Raw genomic sequence first — 16,903 nt, 5'->3', positions numbered from 1 at the left:
TAGAATAAAGTAGTATTGTGGCTGTGGTGATAAACAGAAAATGAAAATAAGGTGATCTTTTTGTTGGACTAATTTTAATACATTTTTGACTAACTTTCAGAGACCAAAACCTCCATCCTTAGGTCAGGACAAGACCACAACACCAGTATACTGTACTGACCTGACCTGAGGTAGGAGGTTTTGGCCTCTGAAAGCTAATTGAAAAATATATTAGTCCAATAAAATGGTATTACCTTATTTTCTATTGTTTTGTTTTATTTCCATTTGTTAATTTGTAAAGTGATGATTGGTATTTGTCAGTTTTTCAAATTTATGTCTGCTATCTTTATATTTTGCACAGTACTAGGGGACATGCATCACTGTTTCTATGGTGTTGCATTGTATGCGGGATCTGGCCTCTTGGGGGTTCAGTTTAATTTTAGTTTGTGGTTACTTATTCCAGTGGCATAGGAAGGGGGGCGGGAGGGGCGGTCCGCCCCGGGTGCACGCCGCTGGGGGGTGTCGGCTCCGCTGGTTCCCCGCTCTCTCTGCCCCGGAACAGGTTACTTCCTGTTCCAGGACAGAGAGAGCAGGGAACCAGCGGAGCCGACGCAGCTCCCAGCGACGTACACTCGGGGCGGACCGGCCCTCCCGCCCGCGCCCTTTCCTATGTGAGCGACTGGTAAGAATGCACTCCGGGGGGGATGCGCCGAGGTGGGGGGGGGGGGGTGCCGTGTGCACTGGCGAACTGCCCCGGGTGGCAGCCGCCCTCGCTACAGCACTGACTTATTCTATACTTGGTGAGGATGTATTGGTGTTCTATATTTGTGAAAAAGACATGGTTTTCTGTTGGCAGAATAATTTTTACTAATGTCTTGGTTAGTTTTACAATGGGTGTACTGATGTTCTAGTGCTCACTGCATTGTTTAAGATGCTGCCTTTCCTAGGTACACCCTTGTTATGTGACTCATGGATTATTACTAAAAATAATATTTTAATATAGAGGAGAGGGTGTTAAAAAATGATGGGCCCTGGGTGTCAAATATGCTAGGTACGCCACTGTCTACAATACAGAATTTTTCAAACAAGACCCATAAACACCAAAGGTGTGGCTTAAGTTAAAGCCCATAATTATAAGGGTCATTCTGCTATTGGGACTGGCGACACTGAGCTGTGCTTTAGAGAGGCCACCCTACCCGCTTGAGGATGTCGATTAAACCAAGCGATGGCTGGTCAGCCACAGTCGTTTTCCTGCAGTTGTACCTCCGGGCCGCTGGGGGCTTATGTGTTTCCTGGGGATCCTTCTGGGCCTTGCTATTCTTCCCTCTCTCCAGTGGCCGGGGCGGGGCCTGGCATCTTCGGCTTTCAGTCATGGCAGCGGTCAAAGGGCTGGCGCTGCTGTCTTACCTGGGTCATGCGGCGCGCCGGCTCTACGGAGGTGTCGGTGCGGGCAGGGGCCGTAGTCTGGCGGCGGACTATTCAACTAACGAGAAGGAGAAGCTTTACTTACGTAAGCAGCAGCTGGAAGAAGGAGCCGGCGAAGACAGCATGAAACAAAGTGAGAGCATGAGTAGAGGCAGGAGGGTGACTTTCCCCGTCCAAAGCTAGTATCTGAGGATGGGAATAGAAAAGAAAAAGACATCACGTGCCCTGGTTCCTACTGCCACTAGGCGAAAGGGGCTTTTTTTTTGTTTTTAATCGCGGTGTGTAATTTGTATGTTTGGGTGGTGAGCGTGAGCTCTGTAGTGATCCAGGTGCACGTGGTTTCTGTTTTCCACATGCCGCCGGTTCTGCTCTTTTTCCTCCTGTTGTCTTTTGGCTGACATTCTCTTCGACTCGGGTGCTGCAAGCGCCTCCCCTCTCCTTCCCTGCACAGTGCGGTTTTCACTTTTTTTCCTTTCTTTTGTTTTTCTATGAAATTTTATTAATTTATAATGATACCGGGATATGAGATGCAAAATACAAGGAATAATCAAATTGTCAGATCAAATAATATCAACATGTGTATATAACAGAGGAGGGAAAGGGTAGGAAGGTAAAAAAAAAAAAAGGGGGGGGGGGTAGGGAAAAGCAAAATTATAAATAAAATCAATACAGAGCCTGTAATTTTCCTCCAGTGTTTTTTTTTCTTCGCCTCGCCTTTTGCGGTGGGTTCGGAATAGTGCACTAAAGCTGTGTTACTGTTGCCCGCTCCCCCAGGTTAAGAAAAAACGAAGAAGGAAGGAAACGTGAATAAAGCTTTCTCCTTCACCCCTGTCACTTAGAACTCCCCCCCCCCCCCTCAAACCCATTCAGAACTAATGTGGGTTGTGTGTTTGCTTTGAAAGTGGTACGGTCCAGCGTGCAGAGCCGAGCTTATTTTTAAATTAGAATGCTATTAACTGAAGCAACATGGCACGGTCGGTCTCATCTGGAGGAGCAGAGGGAGCACGGGGAGTTTTCAGGAGGACACTCGACAGAGCGACTAGTTTGTTATCGTCTCTTTGACGTGCACCTTAGCCTCTTCTTCTCTGACGGAAATGTGGAGCAGGCCTGGCCATAATTACGAAAGGTATTGTGTAGTGAATTAGAAAGCAGTTATGATCCATGAAGGTAAATTGTTGCTAGAAAGTTTTGCGTTCGGGACCAGATTTGCATCTCTTGCCTCCCGGTGGGGGAATTCCTTACCAAGGATCTAGTTGGGCTCAGACCATAAGATAGACGCTCAGTATCCTCACACGAACAGTATGTAGTTTTTACTTGTTGATTATGAAAACTACTAGTGAGAAATGGCCGTTTCGGATAAAAATGAAACGGGTGGAAGTCTCCGATTTACAGGCAGTAGCCAGAATGAGTCATGCTGCATTAAGACAATGTTGGATAAGATGTTGCTGTGCTCCTGGAACTGGTCTATAAAGTAGATTCATGGGCCTTGTAGCGCTATAGAAATGATAAGTAGAAGTAGTAGTCGCATGGTATCTTGAAATCCAAGATTGCAGCTTATACTGCTTTGTTTTCCAATAAGCTCACACCTTGAGTGAGACAGGTCCACCAAATGTATCATAGTTCCTCTCTTACCCCATTTTCTCCAACAGAGTGCTGGAACAACAGGAAAAATGTGATAGTCTGGCAGGAGTAAGACACCAACAATAAATTAATTTAACACCATTCTCTTGAAAGTTAACATCTCTAGACAAGCATGCTGTTTCCATTGCCTTCCAATCACACTCATATCAAGTACCTAGGTCAGATTTCCGTTTAGTTCTATAAGATGGATCAAGGGGCAGTCTGTCCCTAAGATAAATGATACATCACCAAAGTTAATTTATGAATAGTAAGAAAATCTTCACATAAATCTTTAGTAAAGTCTTTTCCTGTGTGACAACAGGCTTAATAGATTTTGAAGCTAAGAAATAAGTGAGCTGCAAATAAGGAAAATGATCACTTGGTGGCAATAGTCATGCGCAAGCTATTCAAAAGGTATTAAGTCAGTGTCATCAAAAAGTTGCCCCAGGTAACTGCATCAGATGCAACCACCTAAAGACCCCAGGACTTTGACCAGGTGGAAAGAGAAGGGTTATCCTCAACAGGAGAAAACTTTGATAACTGAAAGTCGATCTCATCCCATGCAATCCCAATCCTGAAGAGTATTGCAAGTAGTAGGGCAAATGATCATTGCAAGCTCTCTATGTTGAGGAGGCACACAAAGAGATCAAGTTCATAGGGCCAGCTTGAGCCTGCTCCAACACAATCCACAGCTTATGAGGATGGGCTTGAAACCGCTCAATGCCTGCACGTACCTGAGCCGATTGATGTTAGAGACAAGTGGGGCACACCAAGGCTGCCCTATTTCCTATGCCTATAAAGAAAGTTACAAAGCAATCTTGGACGTTTGTTGTTCCATATAAAGGGTGGTATGTGATTTTGAAGGTAAGAAACAAATGTTCTAGACAATACTTGAAATATAAAAGCCTAGGTAAAAGATTAATTTTTATCATGGCTATTCAACCAAACCAGGAAATGGACAAGTGATACTTTTAAAACAAATAGGGTGAAATATTTTTTTAATTCAAAGAATAGTTAAGCTCTGGAACTTGCTGCCGTAGGATGTGGTAACAGCAGTTAACGTATCTGGGTTTAAAAATGGTTTTGGATTGGGGCAAGAGTGCGGATTAGAGCGGACACGTGAAAGAGAGCTCCTGACTCCTCAAGGCAATCTCCTTCTGGCGAGAAATTCCTACCCCAGGATATGGGGAAGGGGAAACCCAGAGATCTGGTCTCCTCGGCTTCTGGAACTAATCCCGCTCCCCGGCAGTTGACCCTTGAGCAAGTTGGCATCCTTTCATGGGCTATGCAGATACCCACCTTGAATGCACCCATGGAGGTTTCCCTGGGTCACAGCGAAGGAGCGGTCTCGCTGAGCCCGCTCTAAATACAGCTCCTCCGCAACCCGGAAGTAGTTTCATCTCCGAGGCAGGAACTCCGCGTTCGGTTCCCGGAGAGGAGAGTAGCAAAACGCTCCTAGGAGGTACCTCGGCGACTTTTGCCCCGATAGTGGGAACAACTGAAACTTGGAGGGTTAATGCAACCTTGACCCCCACGCTCTTGAGAGCTACAACCGTTGGTGAAACGGAGATGACAAAACCTGCTGTAGTAACATTGGACTCCCTTTGGGACGTACTTCAGGGAATCAATTCCTTACTGACTAAGGTAACTAACTCTTTCACTAAAGAAATTTTGGATTTAAAACAGTTGCAGCAGAAGTTAGTGGATAAATTTCAAGATCAAGAGAATCAAGTCGGAAGTTTAAAGGCTGAACTCTCTACTTTGCAGTTGTTTGCAGGAGAGGTCTCTAAAGATAGGAATATATTGAAGAAGAAAATGGAATTTTTGGACAATCAGGGGAGGAAGAATAATTTACGTTTCATAAATTTTCCTAAAGTTCCTCTGTCTCAGCCTATAGATATGCTTCGTAGATATTTCCATGAAATACTTAAAATCCCAGCTGAGGGGTTTCCACCGATTAATAAAAGTGCAGTATTTAACTGGGAATAAGAAATTGGCTCCCTTGGCTGCCCAAATTCCGCTTGAAAATTTAACAGATTTTTTTGAGAATTCACTGGACACTGTGACTGAGAGAACAACCCTTCTGGTATCATTTGCGATGGAGTTGGACGGAAATGTTTTCAAATTATATTTTAAAAATTTAAATGAAAAACTCCTAGGGGAACAAGTCCGCATTTATCCAGATTTAAAAAAAGATACTCAGTTGCGGAGACGAGAATTTATGAGTCTTAGACCTAGAGCAATAGCCTTAGGCGCTTTGTTTGTCTTAAAATTTCCATGTCGCTGCATTATATCTATAGATTGTTACATATATGTTTCTTGAACCCCAAAAAATGAAAGTCTTTATTAGCTCTAGAGAAAGTAGAGGAACTCAAACCTGACTGTTCAATAGGTTGTGTGATGCTGTTTTAAATGGACCTCTTTTAGCCCCCTTCTGGACTTTTCCAAATGGGGAGGGGAACATCTTAAGTTCATCCAGAAGATTCTTTATAGTTTCCCTCCAATCCCAGGGTGGTTGGTTCTGGGGAGGCATCAGAAGGCGTAATTCAAAACTGATCCCCATGACCTCTGCTTTCTGCCTTTCTGGATCTAGGTGTATTCTGGGCCATTTATGTTCCCACATATAGTCTATTTGAATCTATCAGTATTTTGTGCACAAAATGAGTGTCTGGTGTGGGTTTAGTTTAGTTTGTAAAATAAGTAACAGGTAAGGAATACTTGAAAATGAAGACAGAGATAGGTTTCAGATAGAAGGCATTTATTCTTACCAAAGTTTCAAAGTATTACAGACATCGGACAGATTCTGGGTTCAATGGCACAGCGCTCTGCCGTCTGAGATGCGTTGGGGACGACTCCGAACTTAAGCCAAATTCACCCTTCTTTTATACTCTCATCTCTCTATTGAAGTCTATGGCAGCACCTATTTTGGGACCTGTTTTTTTCAAATATTTCTCAATTTCTGCGGTTAAACTGTCGCGTACTGCCATCTGTGCATTTTGTACCCAGCTCTTCCGTTCCATGTATTTCACAAGGTTGCAACATTTTCCGGTAATATCAACATGTTTTTTTGGAACAAACTGTTTTTGCGGTTACTAACATTTTTTTCTGTTGAGATACCAGTTTCACATATTTCATCAACATCTTTCACAACACCTTCTGATCTCTGTATCAGTATCATTTTATACAATAATGTACTAAATTAGGCCCCATTTTGAGAACCACATTTTATTCATTTTATCCATCATTCTTTCATTTCAGGTGCTATATATTATTTGGATATTGTACCTGTACCTGTTTGTGTCAAGACTCATTGTTCAGACCTGCTTTCTGCAGATTCTCAAATATTAATTCATTTGTTACTTGTTTGGCCTAATCAGTACTTTTTCAGATGTTTTTGGCTCTGTGGCTTTGTCCATCACAATTCCAGTGGCAGATCTAAAACCAGGCCATATATTAACAGTTGCTACGCTGATATTTGGCTGTGAGTAATGTGCATGCCACCGCTCTTAGATTAGTTTTTTATTTCCTTTTTTCTTTTAATATTCCGTGTTTCTTGCCCGTGTAATTGTGGTCTAAAAGTATTTGATTTATTTCCTAATATGTAATGCAATGATAATTTGTTTCCTTTTTCTGACATTTATGTTGTATGACGACTAAGTGTAATATAAATTCAATAAATAAAAAATGAAAAAAAATGGGTTGGATAAGTTCCAGAGGAAAAGGCCATAGTCTACTATTTGAAATACACATGGGGGAAGCCACTGCTTGCTCTGGTTTGGTAGCATGGAATGTTGCTGCTATTTGTGTTTCTGCCAGGTACTTGTGACCTGTCTTGGCCACTGACCTAGTATGTGTGTTTGCTTCCAGTGCAATCTTATTTTCAAAATCTCTTTGCCTTCTTTATCAGCGCTTTGCATTTGACTTTCTCCTTATGCTGTTTCCTGTTATTTTCAGTCAAATCCTTTTTCCATTTAGGATGTTCTTTTAGCTCTAGTAAATGTAACACCAGGGCATGCTAGGGAGGTACAATTCCTTGAAAAAATCAAGGACTGCTTTACGGAGCAGCTGGTTCTGGAACCAACAAGAGGGGGAACAATTCTAGACCTAGTCTTTAGTGGGGCACGTGATCTGGTGCAGGAGGTAATGATGCAGGTGCCACTTGATAACAGTGATCATAACATGATCAGCTTGGATATAATCTCTGGAGTAAGTACACACAGGAAATCTAATATGTTAGCAAACTTTAAAAAAGGAGACTATGATATAATGAGGAGAATGCAGCTGCTTCTTTAGTTTTTTTTTTTTTTTTTTTGACCAAAAGTCAAAAATTTACATCAGGTGTGGATGCTATTCAAAAATACTGTCCTGGAGGTCCAGACCAGATGTATTCCAAGGCCAAATGACAGCTGAAGTTTAAAAAATGAGGTGAAGGAAGCTATTAGATCTAAAAGAAAATCGTTCAGATCTAACAGAATATAATAGAAAACATCATAAGGAATGGGAAGTCAAATGCAAACCGTTAATAAGGAAGGCAAAGACAGACTAGTAAAAAAAACTTTTTTAGGTATATTAGAAGCAAGATACTAGTAAAAGAATCCAACTGACTGAGGGCTAAAAGGGGCACTCAGATATAATAAAGCCACAGTGCAAAGATTTTAAAAAAGTTATTTGCTTCAGTTTTCACCAAGGAAGATGTGGGAGAGATACCAGTGGGTGTGGAATTAGAACTTCAACTGAACAAACTAAAAAAAAAAACTAATCCACGATAAAAAAATGTTGACTGGATAAGCAATATTTATGTTAGGGAAGGAAAAGCCTCAAAGAGCTAAAAAAATCTTTCTGATTTAAAGAGCTAGTTGATCATAATGATCTGCACTTCATCATCGGCAAAAACCTTCCCCGCAAAAGCATTAAACCTTATTGTGAAAAAATTGGTCTTTAAGTGCTTCTCGTAAAAACTTTTTGAGAGAATGATTCCAAAGAAATACTTAAGTGATTTGTTAGGCAGTCCTTCAAATATAGTTAACAATAATAGTGAAAGCAAAAGAACACTTATCTCAATGAACCACCAGTTGGATACAGAGTGAGCATCAATTTTTTCTTAGATTCTCCTCATCTCGGGCCAACGATGGCCAGCATTTTGCATAGCTGCTTCAGGGTCCCGAGTGGTGGGATCTTAAGACTTGTACTTTCACGGACATTATGCTCATAATGTCCGTGAAAGTACGAGTCTTACAATCCCGCCACAGAGGACCCTGAAGCAGCTATGCTCATAATGTCCGTGAAGCTGGATTCTCCATTGCCAGTAGGATGGAGAGGCCTGTCCAACCCAGTGTTGTAGAATACATTTTTTCCCCATACATTTTTAGTGCCAGCTGATTTTTTTGCTTGAGCTAAAAACCCTAGCACACCTTAGTAAAAGACCCCCCTAATTGTTTACTTGACAGCTCCTAATAAGTAAGACTATTTTACCCACGTTCCCAATATAAAGGCTTCAGAAGTGTAATTAGATATTAGGTAATTACTTTTAAAATTAAATTGCAAATTTCAATGTAACAATATAATTAGTAAATATTAATGGACATTGGTAAAATGTTTATCAGTCTTATTTTTTTCTCTATATCTTCAGATGATTTGTTGATGGAATTTCCACATCCTAAAAACCTGCTTAATAGTGTGATTGGAAAAGCTTTGGGGGCCTCCTATACTAAAGACACCCTTGTATATATCCACACTGATGGGACAAATGGAAAGGTAAGCAGTACTCTGCTGGGCTATGACCAGTCCAAGAATTTCAACAGGGCACCCTGTGGTTTGTATGTTTCTACAGCCAAGTATCTGCCTCACAAACAGGTGAATATATGGAGACTCAAGAATTCTAGTGAGCAACTGACTACTGGATCCTTAATTTGGAAAACTGAACAAAGGTTCCTTGTACACAGTGCCTGAAAGTATGTTGTGTTAAGGTGGTAGTTGGTCATAGAGCAGTCTTCCTGTGGGTTGAGCTTTGCTTCTGTGGATGCAGATGTTGCTAACAAAGGATGTTAAATTCACTTCCAACTAAGAAAGGCTGTTGAGCACTTCTGTGCCTCACTGGGATCCAAGATGGCGCATGTCAACAGACGTGCGTCGTGAGAGCTCCCGTACCTCCGCTGTGTGTTTGGCAGTGCAGCGCGTCCCCAGTGAAATGGGCAAGAGAAAGGGGAAAACCGGTACCCCTGCCTCCTCGGGACCGGTTGGGAACCCCACCTCGCGTCAATCTACTTTGGAGGCAAACGGGATCCGGGCGCCGGAGACTCCAACGCTTACCTCAATAGCGCAGACATCCGCACACAGCAGTAGCGAGGGAGTGACGCTCAGTCCTCCTTCGCAAGGCCTAACCCCGCCACAACCCGGAAGCAGTCTTGTTCTAAGCAGCGATCGCTCGAGGACGTCCGAAGTGGGCTTGTTTCCTAAAGCGCTCGGAGGAGGCTTACTCGCTGAATCCCTCTCTGGAGAAACATCGATTGAGGGATTGAGATCTACCTCGACGCCGTTACAGCCCAGAGAAGGTATTTCCGGGGGAATTTGTGGTTTGGTAAAACCTGCCTCAGTCACAATTGACATGCTCTGAAATGTCATACAGAGGCTTGACTCATCTTTAATTAAAATTTCGGAATCTCTTCAAGGAGAGACCCAGGAACTTAGAAATAATCTTCAACAATTATCCAGTAAAGTAGAGGGAAACACAGATGGTATAAAAAAAACTGGAAATTGAAATGGTATCCTCCAAAGAAACTACAACAGCACTAATTAAGGAAAGAAATGTAGTTGCTAGAAAATATGAGTTCCTTGAGAATCAACTCAGGAAGAATAACTTGCGATTTTTGAACTTTCCTGTCTCAACTTTTATTTCCCCAATGGAACTGTTAAAGAAATATTTCTCACAAATTTTGAGTTTTACAAATAAGTACCCACCAGTGACAAAAGTTTATTATATAAAAGGAAAAAGGGAGATTGAACAATTACCAAAGGCAGGTGAAGAACTTTTAAATATAACAGAAATTTTAGAATCCTCTGTGATAACAGAGAGAGCTACTTTATTGGTATCCTTCGCTTTTGAACTGGATAAAATCAATGTTCAACGTATATATTTTCAACATATGAAAGAAGATTTCATGGGGGGACAGATTAAAATTTTTCCTGATTTATCATGGGAAACTCAGTTAAGGAGGAAAAAACTTCTTGCCTTTAAGGCAAGAGTTTTAGCCCTAGGGGCATCTTTCTTTATTAAGTTCCCATGTAAATGTTTAATTTCTTATGAAACTAATAATTTTCTTTTTACTGACCCCATGAAACTTCAAGAATTTGTAATTGCTAAAGAAAGTTTGAGAAATCCCTCTGGAGGAGTGGCCTAGTGGTTAGGGTGGTGGACTTTGGTCCTGGGGAACTGAGGAACTGAGTTCTATTTCCGGCACAGGCAGCTCCTTGTGACTCTGGGCAAGTCACTTAACCCTCCATTGCCTGCTGCATTGAGCCTGCCATGAGTGGTAAAGCGCGAGGTACAAATGTAACAAAAATAAAAATAACCAGAATAACGCTGCTATTTGATTGTAAAGTTGGTTTAACCTCTGTTCTAAAATTTAAGATGATATTGTGTTTAAGTTAATTTTTGATTCTTGGATATCACTGGTAGTGGTCTATGAAAATGAGAATATTTTCCTGTATGTTAATTTTTGAAATGATTCTATTTTCTATAATTTTCTCTTATTGCGTTCCTTTGTGAATGTTATAAATTAAAACTAATAAAGAAATTAAATTAAAAAAAATCCACTTCCAACTTTACTTGTAAGTGTGGGTAAAATGTCCACAATGATCTTATAAACCCAACGCTACAATTATTTTAATAAAGGTACCAAACATAAACTTCATTCAAACTTTCAATATCATCTTCTCAAGGACCTCGGCAGCGACTTGTTTCACATAGAGAGACAGCTCTGTGGCTTACTGAAATCATAATCTGTTCAAATCTTTTATGTGCTTAAATGTATATACACAGAGATACAGAAGAGCAGAACCTTGAACACTCTGGAAACAGCAAAGGTGATAAAATGAAACGATTCTGTATGGTTTAGAAGATGTATTAATCAGCAAGATTGACTCAACAAACGGTCTGCAGTTCAAAGAATGTATATAAACTTATTACTCTTTATGTTTGAAAATTTTAAGAGACCATTTATCTTTATCTTTATAATTATGTTGAAATCATTTATTTTAGAACAGCAATAAAACACAAACATCTGAAAACTTAAGGCAAGAATGCATTGTTCTATAAATGAATATACAGAGGAAACACTACTATTCAGTATAAACCATGCCAAATCCTCCCTTTCCTACCACTCTATCCCTATGCAAAACTACATGGTTCCAAAAGGACAGTATCAGTTAAGAATACGGCTGCTGGCTGAAGACGTGCCCAAAATTATCTTTATAATTATAAGCTGCTATAAGGGCACTAGCCAGCATGGGCCATGTTTCGCTATCGCTGTATCAGGACTTTGGTCCTACAGCAAAACAGATAATTAAAACTTACTCCTCATACTTAAACATGAAACAAAGATCATGATCAGTACTGTAGTAACTGCTAAAACAAATTCTTATTCCAAAGTGTCTCCTGCTAATCCATTCAAGATGGCATCTATTGAAAGATGCCAACCTTTTAAACTATCACATGACACCTCCACCAGTAGCCAGTGGAGTTTCACAGTAAGGACAACCAATCGAATTCTAAGTTTAATCCCTTGAGATAGATGGTATTTAAATCATGAATCCAACGCTGTTCATTTAAGTTTAGAAGATACTCTGTATTCCCTCCCTTCCAACCCATTTCAGTTTTATCAGTTATACTCCCATTTAATCTCACAGTGCATGCAAGCCAGGAATCGCGTGGGGCATGGAGGAAATGGTCGTCGGCAGCACATTTTTAGATTTGGTGTGGCATCAGAATATGCTGGGGTCACCAGCAGGACTAGTGCGCATTTTGAAAACGCACGGAGCACAGCTGCCATTTTACAGGCTCAGGGCCTGAAAGAGCATTCAGCTGCATCAGGATCTTTGTTTTTTTTCCGGAGGTTATATTGCTTTTACACCAAACCTGTTTACTAAAACAGGGACAGTCAGAGTTGCTTCAGGGTGCTTCAGTTTCTCGCCCTGCTTGCCCCTCCAGCTCCTAAGAGATCTCATTTAGACCTCCAGGAGTGGGCAGATGAGGCTATCTCTGCTTCTCCCTCCTTATCTGATGTAGCCTCAGTCTATGCAGAGGAGCCATCACTGAAGGAGCTGTTAGAGGAGGGAGAGCTCCCACCTGAGGAGGAGGATAATCCGAAAGTACTGGGGTTTCATAAAGAGGAGCTCAGAGCTCTTATTTCTTAGACACTGGTGGTGCTTTCCGTTGAGGCTTCTGCTTCGGTGTCAGGAGTTTCATCTTAGTTGATCATGAGGGGGCTTAGAGGACCTTCTAAGGCCTTACCAATGTATCCAGACATTTAGGACCTGATTACAGCAGAATAGGTCTTGCTGGATGTGGGACTGAGAGTGGGAAGAGCCATGGCTTGCCTCTTCCCATTAGTTCTAGACGAGAAGGATAAATTTGCAGCTTCCTGGTGTGGTCTTCCTTGTTACAGCAGTGACTAAGAAGACCAGTGTGCCAGTGGAAGAGGACATTGCCCTAAAAGACCTACAAGATAGGAAGCTAGAAGGCTCGCTGAGACAAGCTTTTGCAGTGGTCTCTTTGGTCCTTTAAGTGACAGTGTGCAGCTCGTTTGTGGTAAGAGCATTCCTGAAATGGCATCAGCAATCGGCATCACAAGACAGACGCCATAACTCCTAGCTGGAAGCGGGGTTGACCTGCTTGGCGGATGCTGTTTGACATGTTACAAGTTAGGGCCTGCAGTATGTTTTTGACTGTCATGGCACATCGACAACTCTGGTTGCAACATTGGGCAGCAGATGCAGCATCAAAGTCATGCCTAGTTAAACTGCCCTTTTGAGGCAAGTGGCTATTTGGAGAAGATCTCTGTAACTTGGTGAAAGAACTAGGGGAAATTAAGCCACAGCCAAGCCTCTGGTCATCTGTCTTCAGGGGGCTCTTGATTTAGAGACAGCAGATGATACGGGCCTGGTCATCAGCAATATGATCCGAAGTCCCACTTTCAGGCATACCAGTCTTCTTTTTGTGCAGACAGGAAGTCCTTCTCTCAGCTAGAGCGCTCAATGCCTCCTGAGCGTCTTTCAGTGGGAGGACTTCTTCAGGAGTTGGAGTGCACCAAAATTATGTCAAAACACTGGCTTCTGCATGTTCTTAGAGAACACTACAAGTTGGTGTTCTCCCACCTGGTCGCTCCTCTCTTGCAGTCCCTTTTTGAAAGGGAACCAAGGTGGTCGAGACTCAGGCCACCGTATATTCTTTGCTAGTGCTCTGGGCCATTGTTCCAGTTTCCTAGGCCAAACAGGGGCAAGGCAGATACTCCATCTACTCCGTGGACAGGATGCTGGGCTCGATGGACCCTTGGTATTTCCCAGTGTGGCATTACTTATTGTTGCAAAGAAGGAAGGCACCTTTCATCTGATCTTAGATCTCAAAGGTCTAAACCGCTGCTTCCGAGTGTCCCGCTTTTGCATGGAAACACTAAGAGTAGTCATAGCCTTGGTTCAAGCGGGAGAATTTCTCACTGCTGTCGGTCTCAAGGAGGTTGTCAGGCTTCTTCCCTGGAAGCACGGGGTTGTGAGCCCTTGGACCACTACCGTGGAGCGACAGTGGCAGGCAAGATCACCTTCAAAGCAGAGGCGAGGCAAGGCTGGATTGGAACCCCGGACTGGAGTTCTGCACTGGAATACACAGGACTGGAACGCACCGGACGGATGCGCACTGGACTGGAACACACGGGACCGGAACCCGCAGGACACGAACACACTGGACCTAGGCTTCGCCTACGCTTAGCCACCGTTCCCCGCGGGTTGAGCCCTCAGGTTCGGGCAGCCGGTAGGGCTTACAGGAAAACCGGAACTGGAACGGGCAAGCAGGAACAACAGGAATCAGGATACAGAAGTGCCCCCAGGCACCTAGGCGAAAGCAAGACAGGCAGGGAATGTCCGGGTTCCGGCAATAGTCAGGTCTGGCCACAGGCAGAGAATATCCGGGTTCAGGCAGTAGTCGGGTCAGGCAGCAGGCAGAGAGTGGTCAGATAAAGGCAAAGGTCAGGTCAAGTAGCAAGACTATGGCTGGAGCTCCAGTAGCAAGGAGAACTGGCAGCGGACAGGACTAGGGCAGAAGCTCCAGAAGCAAAGGAAAACACAAACGGGAAAACTAGAAAGCTAAACACAAGAGAACTAGTAAAAGCTGTACACAAGCTAACAAGAAAGCTATGCCCAAGCTAACTAGTCACAAGCTAGAAACACACACTAAGCAAACACAGGAGAACTAGTAAAGCTGTACACAAGCTAACAAGAAAAGCTATGCCCAAGCTACTAGTAACAAGCTAGAAACTCACACTGAACTGGACAAGGTAGCAATGCACAGAGCACTCTAACATACCAGGGACCTTAGACAATTCAAAGGCAAAGGCTGCAGTCACCAAGTGATTAATAAAGCTCTTCAACACCTGAGGAGCAGCTGCAGCCATCAGTAAGCAACTACGGAGGCTGTCCAGGCACAAACAAGAGAAACAAGTCCGGCAGCCTGGAAGAACCGGACCGGGCCAAAGTCTGGAACGGGTAGGAACAACAAGACAAACTATGGCAGCCACTGGCTCTGGCCACCAGCTGGTGAGAGAAGCACAAACCAAGGAGCAGGCAGAGCGCACACAGAACATAGAGAGACTTAGAATACCTAGGTGCAGCAGAGAGGAGCAAACAGAGCCAGGCTTGAGGTAGAGCTAACTCAGGCAGCACCCCCAGGTGCAGTAGAGTGGAGTACTTAGAGCCATGCTGGAAGCATCCAGCACACAGAAGGGAAACTACTCCAGAAAGGATAGGCAGAAGCCAGCTTAGAAGCTGACCTCCAGAAATAAGGTAAGTCTGAGGGTGGTCACGACCACAGACGTGACAGAGGTGTACTTGCATGTACCCATATGCCTGCTGCAGCAGAGGTTTCTACTGATTTGTGGTGCTGAGCAGTCACTCCCAGTTGAAGGCTTTTTCCTTCGGTCTCACTATGTCTCCAAGAACATCTACCAAGATTATGGTAGTGGTTGTGGTGGCAGCCTTCCTTCGGCACTAGGGAATCAGAGTTCACCCTTATCTCGATGACTGGCTTATTATTCTATTGAGAGAGTGTGGTGGTGATGGACAGAGTTGTCCGTCTTATGCAGTTGGGTTGGGTGATAAATACTGAGAAGAGCAGACTAATTCCATTGCAGATGTTGGAGTATCTAGGCTTTCTATTTGACACAGCATGGGAGCGGATATTCCTCAGAGTGCAGGAGGTCAAAACTGGTTGAACAGATTTGTATTCTCAGTGAAGGCAGGGCCAGAGTCTGGGACTACGTCCAGGTTGTGGGATTGGTGACGATTGCGATGGAAGTGGTGCCATGGGCAAGGGCTCATATGCGGCCATTAAAGGAGTCTCAGCTGCTTGTCTCCTGCATCACAGAAATACAGTCTTCGTCTTCTTTGGCCGCTGGTTGCCAGACAATGTGCAGTGGTGGTTGTCGCCCAGGATTTTGACACTCGAAGCTTCCTTTCTGATAACACAATGGGATGCTGTCATGAAATGTCTATCCACCTGCCTGGGGTAACCCCGCTGCCACTTAGAGGGTCTGTCCCCAGCACAGCTCAGGTCTGCCTGCACCTGCCGCTTTTGCTCTATTCTGTCACTCTCCTCCCACCGACTGGGTCTCAACTGCCTCTGGGCAAGTTTCCTGCTCTCAGATTATCCCCAGTGATTTATAGGTTACTGGATCCACACTCCCAGTGGTCCCACAGTTCCTAGAAAGTACTCGCAGACCCCAGCACATAAACCACCAGGATTCTTAATGATTCCAAACAAGCAGAGTAAATAAACTAAAATTGTTTATTGTCTGAAAAATTAGAACAATGAACAGAAAATGTGCAATCGGCAAAACAATAACAGGTAACTGAAGTATGTATCAGTTATAATACTAACTAAACATTTGTATACTATCTAACTAGTACCTGGAGAAATCAGGACATATAGCTGCTCATGTTATCAAATATAACTGTTCACAGGCTTCAGCAAAGAGATCTCTCTCTTCTCCCTGGCTGAAACTGGAGCAAAAGCCAGTAGCTCCTGGGTAACTTTACTCTAGGCCAATCAGAGCCCAGAACAACATTTGAAAATAGCTGGCCACATCACTTCAGGCACTTCCTCTTTGTGCTTAAACTAAAGGAGGAATCATTCACTTATCTGCAACAGCTTAAAACATAACGTGCACCAGCTGCTGGCCAATCTAAAGAAATATATAGCATGAAAATATCAAAACAATTATCACAGGTGTAAAAAAGTCCACTGTTTTGTCATAGAGGTGATGACAGTGGATGTCAGCAAGTGGGTTTGGGGAGCATAATTACAGGTTCCATCTGGAAGAGGGTACCTGGTCAGAACAGGATTCTCAGTGGTTGATACATTTCTTGAAACTCGGGGCAGTGTAGAATGTCTTAGATGATTTCACTCCCTTTCTGGTGGGGGTCCTGGTCCAAGTTTTCTCTGACAATGCAACTGCGTTGGCTTATATCAACAACAAGTCCTGACCCACAGCCATCTAATGGCGGTGGAGGCGGTCTCTCTCATGAGGTGGGCAGACAAAATTTTTCTCTGCTTGTCAGCAGCTCCCATTGCTGGGTCCTTGAATGTGGAGGTGGACTTTCTCAGCAGGCACTCATT

The 16,903-nt window shown here is 43.2% G+C and overlaps 1 protein-coding gene across 2 annotated transcripts in view; it reads left to right on the top strand.

Annotated features, from left to right (window-relative positions):
• Positions 1-1,343: 1,343 nt before the first annotated feature.
• Positions 1,344-16,903, top strand: part of DHX30 (DExH-box helicase 30) — a 176,616-nt gene continuing 161,056 nt past the window's right edge. For both annotated transcript variants that reach the window (XM_030196609.1, XM_030196598.1), the window contains exons 1-2: positions 1,344-1,537; positions 8,654-8,778. In XM_030196609.1, the coding sequence (XP_030052469.1) occupies positions 1,351-1,537; positions 8,654-8,778 (312 nt within the window). In that variant the 5' untranslated portion in view covers positions 1,344-1,350. The remainder of the gene's footprint in view (positions 1,538-8,653; positions 8,779-16,903) is intronic.

The sequence above is a fragment of the Microcaecilia unicolor genome, chromosome 1 (assembly GCF_901765095.1).
Source record: "Microcaecilia unicolor chromosome 1, aMicUni1.1, whole genome shotgun sequence".
Taxonomy (NCBI): domain Eukaryota; kingdom Metazoa; phylum Chordata; class Amphibia; order Gymnophiona; family Siphonopidae; genus Microcaecilia; species Microcaecilia unicolor.
This window is presented reverse-complemented; position numbering and strand designations above follow the sequence as displayed.